Here is a 13,471-nt window from a genome sequence, read left to right as displayed (position 1 = left end):
AAGTTAGAGAGAAGGACATAATGCGCGTTCGTACAGCTACCCGGGCATATGACAGCGTTTCACACCTCCTGTTGCGGCCTAAGTGATCGTGGGCTCGGAATCTAGCGCCGCCGCGCCAATGGAACTTTTTTTGGTGATGTCGTTTCCGTGACGGATATGACGTCGGTGAGGTTTGTGTACCCCGGCATAAAACACTTTCGTGTTAAAAAATTTTGAATGGCCATGCGACCCACTAGCCCATTTCCCGCAACAAAACATATGACGTCATTGTGCCCAGCTGTGCGATTGGCTGAGGCCGGCAGAAGCAAACGCAAATTATACACGGCTTATAAGCTTGCCGAAAGAGCTATTTGCGCTTAAATGTAATGCATATTTATTTTACAGCAGTACGGATTGTGCGGTAAACAATGAAAGTTACGAAAATACACGTAAGCATAGAAGTACCGATACGCACTGCTGTTGGTACTGGGCACACTATGCTTGTTTAAGCTGCACAGCAGTCCGCCGCTTTGGAGTTGTCTTACACGACACTGGCCGATTGACGCACGCGACGTTGTCTTATATGACCCCGTTTGCCGAGAATACCTCATGTTTCACAAAACGATTACTTTATGCAGTAAAAAAAAAAAAAAAAAAAAACAAGCCAGGCGCAAATGCGGTCAGAAACAAGCAACGGCGGACAACGGTCTGTGGCTAAGTATGGTAGCGCCATCTGGGATGTCTGACGACAAGCAAGGCTGAAGAGCCGAATGAAGCAATGGAAGTTCGTTTGAATACGCGCACTTATGACTTCATTGCTGCCGTTACGAAAAGCCTCAATTTGGCGGGAGAATCAAAATTTGTACCTAAATTTATTCATTTCTTAGTGAATACGGCATCATTTGCTGCCGGACAAGAGCTGGGAGCACTACAAAACACGAAATCTTTCGAATAAAACAAACTTGTATTTTGTCTGCATGGCCCCTTCAAAAGAAGTTTAGGTAATAATAACAACCCCTCAAAGATTAGCCAATGCAAAGAGTATACAAACAACGTTGCAAATAAGGCAAAAATGTTTGAAATGAAGTTTGAGGTGAGTTTTAGAGTTGCCACTTCAATTTGCTTTCAGTTGTCCCGACAGGACTAATGGGATCTGAAGTCTACGCTTATTTAGCAAGCGTTATTGATGTGTACCGGGAGCCCAGAAGATCACCTTCCCCGCCTGTTCGGTTACTCCGATGTGTGCGTGCGTGCGTGCGTGCGTGCGTGCGTGCGTCGTGCGTGCGTCGTGCGTGCGTGCGTGTGCGTGTGTGTGTCGCCCTGGCCCGTTTCACCAAGGAATACTGGGGGTCGCGCAGACAAGCTATCCACTGCCCATAGGAGGAGAAGGGGGTAAGTGGTAGGTAAGGGGATTGTTGGCACTCCCATACCTGATGGTACACGGTGCCAGACGCTGGGACAGCAGTTTCAAGGGAGGGATATCGAGTCGGGTAAGTGGCATGTGGGAGAGCTACCAAAGACCGCTTTTCATGACCCTCACAGGAATATTGTCGCAGGCTAGGAGGGTAATCTTCTTAATATCTCCATTGGTCCTAGAAAACGGGACGGCGGCCTCCCGGAGCAGTAGCATTTGCTATTAGGCATATATCCCGCAGTCATTACCTCAACTGAGACCGCGCGATCAAACTGAAAAGTGGTGGGCACCTTGGATCGGCCTATCGCTGTGCTCCATTTTTAAAAACGCACTTCATCTCAAAGCTGCCACCTAAGCCCCATTCATTTTGAAGGCGCACGAGGTGTGCATGTCCCAACCGCGCAGGCACTGCATGTCGGCGCGAGACAGCCGCGGCCAGTCGCTGCCAGACGCCCTGGGCAATCTGGGCGTGGACATACCGGTGTACTCGCTGGCTGAGCCCGAGTCCTCTGACGACGACAAGATCATCTCGACCGAGGGCTGCTACTCGTGCCAACTCAACGGCGGCTCCCTCTCTCCCGCAAAACACCGGAGGACCAGGCACCTCGGTGACCGCTCCACGGCCAACGCCACGAGCCACCGGGTCACGCGCCGTTTCCGGAAGTCTACGCACCGAAAGGTACAATGTGTACACGCGCGTCAGCCACGCATTCTGGCAGGCTAATTTTGGTCCTCTTTTTTTAACAGTCCCGCATCATCCGCGGACTTCCCGGGGCGCAATCGTGCGCTCGATTTCCCCGTGCATTCCTTACGGGACTTGCAGTCCGAAGGCAGTCTCTCCACCCACTCTGCAACCTCGGTAGACACTTCGTCACCCCTAGGAACTCAGAACGGATTACCTAAAGCACTTGGTCTAATTCCTTTTAGTATTGACCAAGTTATCGGTTTATAAAAACTTCTGAGTATTTCAGCGCTCTTTTTCCGATTTCCCTTAGGCATGCGCACCCGCATGTGTCCTTTGAAAAATTATTCGCACACTGATGCTGTATAGCATCGAAGTTTTTCGGTTATACGGCTTCGGTTTCGGCTTCTTCAGACGTTGTTTATTCATAGCATGCACATAGATCACAGGCATGTGAGCGAGTCTATTTGGAAGTTTGGGCAGAACACTTCTTTTATGTCGTGAAGGTGATCCTTTGACTTAGCAGGTTTCTGGGGGGGGGGGGTCGCCTGAGTCTAAACAAATCAGACACGAGATAGGCGTCGCATGACTAGGATAGCAGGAGAAGTGCTTGCTGTCGAAGGAGAGCAACCAGAGGCGAGTGTCGACGTGCTATGAGCCAAACAACGCCCAACTCCGCGCTCTTTATGCGCGAAGGAGAGACGCATCCAGGACACTGCATGTGCAGCAGAGCAGCGGCGCTGTCATTGCCATTCCTGAAAAAAGAGGGGGGCGCACTACTACAGGGAGAGGTAAATGACTGAGCGACGATCACGCGCTAACTTGGCTCCCATCCACGGCGAAGCCTGAATCCAAGAAACAACCTTTGGCTAAACTGCATAATTCCGTCTGCATAATTATCAGCAATGTGTGAAAGAAAAAACCTACAAATCGAGCGTTGTGGCGCCTTAAACTAAAAAACTGTTCGAACCATGCACTGAGGCCTACACGAGTAATTTGAACAAGGCAACTACAGAAGTAGCAACCAGGTGAGTACAGAAGGCACGTTCCGCCAAATGTCCTCTTTGCTTGGCGAGCGAACGCGGGTACGCGCCGGCCTTACGTTAGTAGCGCCACCATGCGACATCCACTGAAACCTGCAATCGCACGGCGCTTCCCCAAGAGATGGTGCGCGGGCGGTGCGAACGCGGGTATGTTCCGGCCTGACGTTAGGCCTACCGTCACGCTTTGGGCTCTGTCGTGGTCAGCCGATACCCGCAGCTTGCCGTACTATTTTTACGTTGGTTGGCACGTCGTGAGGCTTAGCATTACTGCCACGGGCGTATACAGCCGGGCGTATACAGCGGGCGTATACGCCCGGCTGTATACAGCGCCCGGCTGTGTACACGGGCGTATACAGCACGGGCGTATACAGCGTATACAGTTTTGTTGTCAGAACATTCCCCGAAATTTTCTCAGTGGCGTATTCCACCCTCCTTCCAGCCTTTTCTTTTTTCGCCCATGCTTTTCGCACTTCATCTATAGATTTAATTTTAAAAACGAGAATAAGATAACAAATTGAAAATAACATATTGTTTAGCCGTAGACTATCTCTTTTATTTATTATATTGCCGGCGGGGTATAGCACCCCTCCCAAAATATTGTTTGGCTACGCCACCGATTACGGCTATGTAAAAATAAGCCTTGGTATAGGCCTAAATGCGATTGTCTAAGGCTTTCACAGAGAGGACACAATGGAAAATGATTAGGTATGATGCTAATGAGAGGACATGTCTGCCAATCGGAAAGCAATGCTTCCGCATGCATTACGAAATGAGGAATGCTTAAATGTCCTCGTAATCTCTACGCACACGTGGGGTCCCCGCAGCGCGCAGACTCCGCCCCCACGACAGCGCCTGAGCATCACAGACGGCGCCACGACCACTCCGACTGGGACCTGGTGAAGGTGGCGCTCTCCCTGGACGAGGCCCAGCCAGGCCGCAGCATCCTGGACATCCGGCCGGCCTACAAGCACCTCCGCAATGATACCAACTACCATGTGCTGCACGGCGTCGACAAAGACCACTTCAGGGTTCTGTCCAGGTAAGGATGCCGCTCTCTGTAGTCACGCGGCCACGTGCTGCGTGAGTGCACTTGGGTAGACTTTAGCACAGCGTCTTGAACGTCCAGTCTGCACAAACACCACCTCTCCTCCTCAATGGCATAGGTAAATGGATCATTATAGGCCAACTGCACTGAAAATTTCAACCACTTAAAAACCATTTTCCCTTAAGTCTGCCTAAAAAGGCTCCAACATACAAAATACGACAGCTGAAAGACGCGCCTGCACGGCGCAAACGACCATAAAAAAAACTGTGGTTGATTCCTCTGTCATAGGAATCGGTAAAACACGACAGTGAAATGTGCAGCGAAATCTGCAGCTGAGCATGATTTGCGGGCCGGCGGCTGTCTTGTGGGTGTGCTTGGCGAGCGACCTCCTGCTGGCGGATCGCTTGGGCAGTGGTGTAGTGGCGTCATTTCCGTGACGGATATGACGTCAATGAAATCTTGGGGTATCGCGGCATAAAATACTTTCGTGTTAAAATATAAAACACGAACTAAAGGTTGTTTCCTTGCAAGAAGACCATGAGTGCAGGGGTGCACCCTTTACAGGCCGCTTGCTAGAGCAGGTTGCCTGCGAACTAAGAGTTTTGTGGGGAAGTATTCACAAAAATGATGGGGTATGCGTGGTCTGCGGAAAAGAAACAGAAACTATGCGGCACATCGTGCTAGAATGTGAGGGTATCCATCCAAATCTACATGAAGGGAATATTGGGCTGTCAGAAGCCCTAGGATTTAAAGGTATCACAGAGGAAGTTAACTTCAAGGCTGTCGAGGGGACGAAAAGAAGATTAGGATGCTGGTGGACGAAAAGCAGAGAGGGGAATATTGCCTAGGAGAGTTACCACTTGTAACAGAAAAAAAAAGTATTTTGTGCCTAATAAGCTTTTTGTGCCTGCCCTAAGCAGCGCTAGTATTGAACCAAAAGTGTAAAACATAGGTATATTAGTCTTTTTTGGTAAGATGACATGTCATCACCCCGATACAAAGGGGAAACCAATAGAAATCATCATCATCATCATCATGCTTCTTTGCACTGGCGTCAATTCCTTGACGGGTATGATGGCAGCGAAATCTTCGTGTATCCGGGAATAAAGCGCTTTCGTGTTAAAATCCGCGATATTGAAAACGAAATTGAGAAGAGCGCGGCCGTTACGGCCAGGCTGAAGTGACGTTGCAGCCGGCGAGCAAGAGGCGGGCCGGCCTCAGCAAACTTGCCCGCAAATGCTTCGCGTTCGCAACAGCCCTAGAAGAGGCGCACCTAGCGGAGGCCGACCGCCTCTCCTGGCTGGTCTAAGGAACAGGTACCCGGACGGCCGCAAAGTCACTTCCGCTTCATGGCTGTTTGCGCGATCCGCCGGCAGGTGCAGCGTCGTCTGCCACGGAGCTGTTTAAAACGCTCCCAACTGATCGAAAATGCATTTCACGGGGCTACAGTCATGTCCCGCTTTGTTTGGTGGTATCAACTGTTCATGCAAAATAAATTTGGCCGTGGGGAAATTTGAGTGCAGTTAGCCTTTATGCGATTACACGACACCGACGCCGATTCTCAGCGATGCCTTCACAGCTTGTTTTGAACCGCAGGAAATGCAAAGCACAGCAACCGGGTGGGTGCGGGTGTCATTCGGATGCCCTGGCGTCACAAGATACTCCGCTAAACTAAACCTGCAGTCGGACCCCGTAGCACGGGAGTTGTGCGCCTAAGTCACGGATGAAAACCTCAATACGTGCTGAAAGTTCCAATTGGGGAGCATTCTTCATATGGCCTCACTGGTTTGGACCTCGCTTTCTTTCGACCTCGCACCCTTTACATGCACTCTGTAAAGAGTGCACCACTGCGCACAGGGCATTACTGCGGTGAGGCTTACAATAGGACCACGTTCCGGAGATAACCTCAGCAGTGTTGGCCTGGTTTTCTGGTCTCGAAACAGCCGCCTCGCATGTCAAATTGGGAGGTTTAACGTACCGAAGCTACAAGTCGGCTTTGAAGCACGCCATAGTAGACAGCTGCGGGTTAATTTTCACTACCTGGGGATCTTTAATGTGCGCCGAAATCTCGACACTCGAGTGTTTTCGCTCATGTAGGTCATACAAATACGGGCGGTACCGTTTACGTGAGTGAATGCCTTTTTTTGCCTTTCTTCGGACTGATTTGGTAACAAAACAACCCACTTAAATATTATCCGGAGCTGCAATTGTTCAGCCCTCCATTGGATCTGCTTGCACTAACTTGCACGGACAGCTTCACATAAAATGTGTCTTCCAAGTTTCCGTTAAGCAAAGCTGTGTTGGTCTTACTGATGGCGTTGTCGCAACCAAAATGCATTGCCGAAAATCCAGCTTTACACAACAGGATGATGGTGGTGATGATGATGAACAAGAAAATAAAACGCTTCCCGTTGTCGGAATCGAACCTCGGTCCCTCGCGTTATGAAGCCGACGTCTGTCCGATTGCACCATCACCACATTTTTGTGTGTGTGTGCGTGAAACAATAACTTTATTTACACATAACTATACACGTTATGCCGAGTGTTACACATGATTCAGGAGCAGCTCTGACAGCGGATGTGTCGGTTACACATTCTGAGCGGTAAGATGACAACAAACATAAATCCAGGAGAAGAAAAAAAGGCAAAGAGAAACGAAACAAAAAAGGACAATGCGAACAGCAACACAGGCTATACAAAAACAAGGGCTGAAGGAATTGCGTGCGTCCTATTAGCTAGCGCTAATCTCTCTTGTACCTCAAAGGAAGGGCTGGTCAACGTAGATGCGCTGGCCAGTTAAACGGTCCAATCACCTTTTTTTTTTATTTTATTAACGGCTTAGACGTTTCCCTGCCTGCGCCTTTCCTCATTTGTTTTGTAGCGCTTTAGCGCATGCCTGCCTCGGGCGAGCTTCCTTCGCAGTTCTAGGTCACAGTCAGATGTGCCCAATGCGCTAACCGTCCATTGGACCTCCCGCAGAAAGTGTCGCCATGCGGGTTGTGGGTGGAGGGAGCACTCCACTGCATCTACCCTCGCTTTCCAGAGGGAGTGAAGTCCGACGGCTAGGACACAGTCACAGAAAGCGGGGTGGTCTGTGCCCACGCACAGGAACTTGCAAGGCCCGGCCAAGTAACGTTCCACGATGTTCTGAAGCACGGTTGTATTTCGTGCCAGAAATACATCGCCGTGTTGCAGTCAAGGAATGCGTGTTCTGCAGCTTCCGGTTTGCCACACAGGAGGCGTCCGGCGGCCCAGGGAAGGAAGAAGCCCCGCTACTGCTGACGCGCCATGACTGGCGACACTGCCGCGTGGAAACGGAAAAAAAAAAATCTTTTGTGCCGACTGGGATGGGCGATTGCCTGACTCGCTTGAGCACATCGCCTCCACCCTGAGGAACCGGAGGCTGACGGTACAGAGGTGTTGGCAATGTCTGCGCTACTAAGTACCAGTATAACTTTCGCGGTTTCACAGCGAGCAGGTATTCCCAAGAAAAACACGTCTGCAGTGAAGCCACCGCGTTCGCTATCTCCCCATAGAACACGGTGATATGAGAGCCGTGGTCGACAGACGCTGATGTGGCCAGCCACGGCCGCAAGGCATTGGATGGCCGCTTGAAGGAGCGGGTCAACCTGGTCGCGGAAAAAAAGGAAGTGCTGGACTACGAGCTTGAGTTCTGCGTTTATCAGTCCAATGCCTCCCCCCTCCAGAAGAGATTCGTGCGGCGCATGGGCTCGTATTGTGACCGCCAAACAAACACCGCCCACGACCGGTATGGCCTCTGTATCGAGCCGGCATCTATGGTGGTACTAATACGCGCTGCGTACAGAATCGCGGGGTAAGCCACCATGTTGCACAAAAGGGACCTTGCGTAAATGGATATGCTCCGGTTCCTCCAGGGGGGAAGCTTCCATTCGGCCGCGTCAACTTTTGGTTTCCACCGAGGCGCCACCGCCTGGCCCACTCCGATCTTTACCCCTAGATGTGCCTCAACGTGGTCCGACCACCGCATGTTGAAGCACTCGCGCGGTTTTCTTTCCCAGCACCCCAACCAGGCTCCCTCGGATTTTTCAAGGTTCAGCTCTGCACCGGAAAAACGGCAGAACTGGTGTGCTAGTCGGAGTACTTCTGCGGCTTCGGCAGCTGTTGTGCAGACAATGGCAACGTCGTCGGCATATACCAGCACTCGGAGTTCCCGTCCGCCCACAATGAGTCCTTCGATTTTGCTGGACGCAGCAACCATGCGGCACAGTGGTTCGAGATAAAGAGCAAATAAAGAGCAAAAAGTAGTGGAGACATGGGGCAGCCTTGGTGCACAGAGTTTTGTACCATGATGGGGGTTCCTACTTGCCCATTTACAATTATGCTCGTCGTGATTTGAGTGTAGCATATCTGGATCCACTCCATCATGGTGTCTCCTACTCCGCAGTGCCTTAGGAGTGCGAACAGGAAAGGCCGTTCTACCCTGTCGAATGCCTTGCTGAGGTCGAGCTGTATCACTGCCAGTGATGCTAACCCTAGCTCTCCCGCCTCACAAGCGGTCCTCATCCAGTGCAGGTTGGAATTTACTGTTCGTTATTTAAAACCGCAAGTCTGGTGTGGGCTCACCACCGTACTAAGGGCCATTTCGAGTCGATGAACCAGTATCCGAGCCAGGATTTTGTAGTCCGACGACAAAAGGGAAATCGGATATGCTTGGGATTGAACCGGTTTGTGGTGTTTTCGGCAGAAGGACCAGGTGGCTGTTTCGCATGGAAGGAGGAAGTAGCTTTTTTTGCATTGTGTCCTCGAAAACTGAAGCGGGAACCGGACTTAATTCTTTCTGAAAAGCCTGGCGAAATTCTGAGACAATCCCGTCTGTTCCTGGGGACTTATTGCTGGATAGCTGTTTAATTACGGATTCTACCTCCGCTGCTGACATTGGAGAGTTAATTCTCTCGAATCCTCCGATATTTTTGGGAGCTCGGCGAGAACGTCCTCGGGGACTGGGTCTAATCTGATCTGTAAATAGAACAGGCGGGAGTAGAAGTCCTGGAAGGCGCTTGCCACTTCCCGCGGTTCCCGTGCGAGCTGCCCGTGGTGTCGAACCTCGGTGATGTTTTTCCGCGTCGCGTTCTCTCTCTCGAGCGTGCGGAAGATTTTCGAGGGCTGTGCCTCCTGCTCAACTCTCTGCTCCCTGCTGCGGACCAAGGCACCCCGGTAGCGATGTGCCAGTTCATTGAAAAGCTCTTTTTTTGTTGTTACGCGGATGTCCTCACGAAATTCCCCAGGCCTCTCTTCATCCGCCTCGATGAGGTCTCGAAGCGTTGACATGAGGCGGTTTTGGGTAGCCCTACCTCGCGCGGCCTCTCGCCTGCCTATGGTGGTTGCAACTTCTTTGATTTTGGCTTTGAAGCATTCCCACTCGCTCGACCCTATCGTGCGGGATCCCAAGCATTTCATTTCTTCCCGCACGCGTTCTACGAATTCTTGGTTTTGCATGATCGATGCGTTCATTATCCAACGGGGATTTAGTTTGCCATGTTTTTGGTTTACATCGCACCTAATTTTACGTGTCACCAAGCCGTGGTCAGACAGTGGGACGGGTGTCACGGCGTAGTCTTGTACTCGTGAAGGTACGTTTCCCGAGACATAGAAACGGTCCAGCCGGGCTTGAGACGCACCACTACCGTGGGGTGGCCCACTTCCGTCCCAAGGCCGCATCGGTCAGGTCGCGGTCACGAACGACTGAATAATTCGCGACGAGGCATCGGTTCTGGTGCACCCACCCGCTCTGTCACTTTTTTCGGTCACACAATAAAGTCGCCGCCGAATATCACGGTGCATGGAACAATCAAAAGAGGGCGGGTGGAGGTGAAGAGCTCACTTCGTGACGCTGAGTCATTGGGAGCGTACATGCAAAGGAAAAGGGTGAGTTCCCTTCCCACAAATGCATCCACTAGGCTGAAACGGCAATATTTGTCCAATTCGCAGTCGAGAATTTTGACCGAATCATTTTTTCTAACGAGAATGGCTGCGCCGCCTGCTCGGATCTGTCAGGGTGTGAAAGCACCAGAACTGATTGCCGAACAGGCGTACAAAATTTTTTGCATCGTCTGGGTTCCCAATTTTTGTTTCCTGAAGAAAGGCTACATCAATTTTTTCCCGATTCAGAAGTTCTATAAGCCAAAGTCACCGTTTTGCGGAGACAAGGCTGACAGAATCGACAGCTGGGCTAGTTGGTATCCATCCATCCTAAACAGCGCTTAACAAAACAACGTGCCTTCCTGGGAGTCTATGGCGCCGGGACCCTCCGGTAGAGGGAGCGTTGGTTGGATTGTGTCCACGCACGCCGAGGGGTCTTCCAGCGGTGGCTGCTCCTCCTTTCCCTCTCGCTCCTCTCCCGTGGCCTCCTTCACCTCCTCGGGGTTGCTGCTTTCCTCTGCTGCGGGGGCTGCGGGGGCTGCGGATGCCGACGGGGGACATGTAGAGAGGGGCGGGCTTGGAACGTCGGTTGGCGTTACATTGGAATCTGCTGCTTCTTAATCTGCGCTGCTCATCATGGCCGCCATGTCGTCCGCGTCCATATATTCCTCCAGTTGAGGCCGTGTGGACGCTCGCTGCTTGGCTCTGGCGGCGTACGAGACCATTCAGTTGGTGTGGTCATGGCCGAAGGAGCGACACGAACGGCACCACGGCGTCTTGCAGCTCCTACGATAGTGTCCGGTGGGGTAGCATCGCAGGCACAGTGCTGGCCTACCAGCTACCTCTATTAGTACGGGGCACCCCTGCACGGTGGCCTGGTGCGGCATGTTCTCCAGCGACGTGGGGCTGGACGGGATGATGTGATAAACCCTGCTCGTGCCGGTCATGTGCGCGAGCCCAGATTTTCTCCAGCCATCACGCACAACTCGCTGCACACGGCCGAAGCGCTCCAGCTGCCGCAAGATCAGTTCGTCAGGAACCCTTGGTGGAAGCCAATGCACCTTAGCGGCAACTTCACGTTGGTTCGGGTTGATGACCAAGCATCGCCTTCCTTTCACCATAATCTCGGTGCGTGCTGCCAAAGCTTCCATCTCGTTCTCTGATCTGAAGGTGACCATCCGATTGTACTGAAAGGGGCAGAGACACTCGACTGCCCTCAAGTCCGTGATGTTCTCGAGGGCAGATGCGAAGGCGTCGACCCCGAAGGATCTTCGTGCAGGAACAATGCGTTCTCGTTGAGCTTGCCGATGGGGAGCGTGGGCAGAAGGGTGCGGTAGGCGGACGGGCCGGACGGTGACGGCGGGTCACGGGAAAACCGGTCCAGCGCGGCTGCGCCGGTCGCCTGTGGGGAGCCCTCGCTGGACATGACCTTCCCCGAGGAGGGCTGGAGAGAGACCACATTCGGGTCGCTCAGCCTTTCCTTTCGGTTCGTTACGTGGCTGTTGGCTTTGGACTTTGGCTGAGTTGAAGTGGACAAGGAGTTGCAGACAATGGGTTACAAGGGCACACATCGCTAGTATCAGTGCCGCTATGGCACCCAGTTCTAATGCAACAGTTACATCTCCTTTATTACGTGCCGCCTCATCATTCAAACACCACACCCTCCACCCTTAGCGAATTTTCTCTTCAAACAAAGTTCAAATCCCCTCTGTCTAACGAAGACTATGGGCGTGGGACGCCCAGCTTTCTCACGAGGGATTCGTTTTCTGTCGTCTAAGTTTGGAAATTGACTAGCAGGCAGTGTGCACATTGATCGTTGAAGCTTGCACTTTGATTGCAGCATCTTTGACCTTGGAATATCGCCACTTGATTTTCAACACAAGAAAGCTTTGCGTTTCAACCATCGTCGTCGTTAGACGGAGGGGATTTGAACTTCTTTCGTCTTCTCCGAATTCCAACCTGTGATTGACCCAACTTTACATGAAGGTATGACAGACAAAAATCTATAGTTGCACTGTCATTGGAGGGGTCTGACCGAAGTAAGCACAGATATCAGATATACAACTACAGTAATCCTTCGTTAATGCGAACTCGGATATGTCGAAATATCGGTTAAGTCTAAACTTTTCCTCGCGGTCAATTTACGTCCCATAGGCGATATGTATTTACCCCCTTTATCTCGAAACGTGTTTCCGAGGAATTACGGATATCTCGAAATGTTTACAGAGAACACGAGGCAAATTCTGCAACAGGCAGCTGATAAGGTCTTCGTTCGAACACCTAGGTCCCGCTGCCCGCCGAACGCGGTCGGGAACGGGAAAATCGGGCGGAGTACGCGCTGTACGAGGCCGATATCCCCGTTACTGAAATGCTGTCGGACGCCTACATCGTTCAGATAGCTGCGAACGACGCACCTAACCATGCTGACGACGAGGAGCCTCGAGAATTACCTACAACGGCAGAAGCAAGAAGCATGCTGCGCCTGCCTCGCAACAAGTAACAATTGATGCGATGCCTTGAGCACCTCTAGAACGCTTTTCTGGGGATAGATGCGAACGCGAAACAGGCCAGCGTCACGCAGTTCTTTGTTCCGCGATAATAAAAATTTGTTTTTCCTTCGAATTTTTTTGCCTTTATTACGAAAACTCCTCGGTGCAGCGGAACCTTTTGTTACCAGCGCTAGCTCTTAGTTCAGTAACCTGGCCACAAATTTTCGGCATTCGCTTAACTCGAAACTCCGCTTATCTCGACATTTCCAGCGGATTTTACGACTTCGAGTTAACGAGGGATTATTTTATTGTATTTTCCAGTGTAGAAAGAACAACATTTTGCTGAAATTTCCAGTGCTGCAAGTTGCCCATCAGAGCAATTTCAGTGCGGCGTTTACCACTAACGAAATTTTCAGTCGAAAGAAACAAATGGAACCACATTTGTGTCCCTCTCTCTTACTCAAGGATTAGTACTGTCACGCTTATAAAGGAACAGGACATGGAGCAGAATGCAATGAGCACGAGGTTACCCAGTAGCAATTCTCAAGTAAAAAGTATACCAGCATTCCTGCGCGTATCTGAGGACATTTTCAAACTTCAGAGTCAATTTTAGACGTAAGGTTTTTATGTGTGGAAGCAATTCTTTATCATCGCTATTTTGGCCAAGCAGTGCAACAACGGCCCAAACAAGCCGAGATTGCCGCGATGGCTAGCTTCCGAAAAAATAATAAAACTAGTTTCTATTCCCTCGTATTTGAATTGGCTAACAGATGCGTGCAAATGTAACATTGACCATTTAAAATATGTCGCTTTTCTGTGAAATGTTCGAGGAAAATGGCAATGTGCACAGCAGCGTCTTACAGACTGGAAAATTCGACACTTCCTGTGATCGGCACGCTAACGGAAGCAAGTTCTAAA

At 51.0% G+C, this 13,471-nt stretch overlaps 1 protein-coding gene across 3 annotated transcripts in view; it reads left to right on the top strand.

The window, feature by feature from the left end:
• LOC144170792 (fibrillin-1-like) overlaps nucleotides 1–13,471 on the top strand; it is a 167,399-nt gene that overhangs the window by 152,537 nt on the left and 1,391 nt on the right. For all 3 annotated transcript variants that reach the window (XM_077700798.1, XM_077700799.1, XM_077700800.1), the window contains 2 exons: nucleotides 1,799–2,072; nucleotides 3,943–4,157. In XM_077700798.1, coding sequence (XP_077556924.1) covers nucleotides 1,799–2,072; nucleotides 3,943–4,157 — 489 coding nt within the window. The remainder of the gene's footprint in view (nucleotides 1–1,798; nucleotides 2,073–3,942; nucleotides 4,158–13,471) is intronic.

This window comes from Haemaphysalis longicornis, unplaced genomic scaffold, assembly GCF_048455015.1.
Source record: "Haemaphysalis longicornis isolate Haplotype H1 unplaced genomic scaffold, Haemaphysalis longicornis Haplotype H1 scaffold_2, whole genome shotgun sequence".
Taxonomy (NCBI): Eukaryota; Metazoa; Arthropoda; class Arachnida; order Ixodida; family Ixodidae; genus Haemaphysalis; species Haemaphysalis longicornis.
This window is presented reverse-complemented; position numbering and strand designations above follow the sequence as displayed.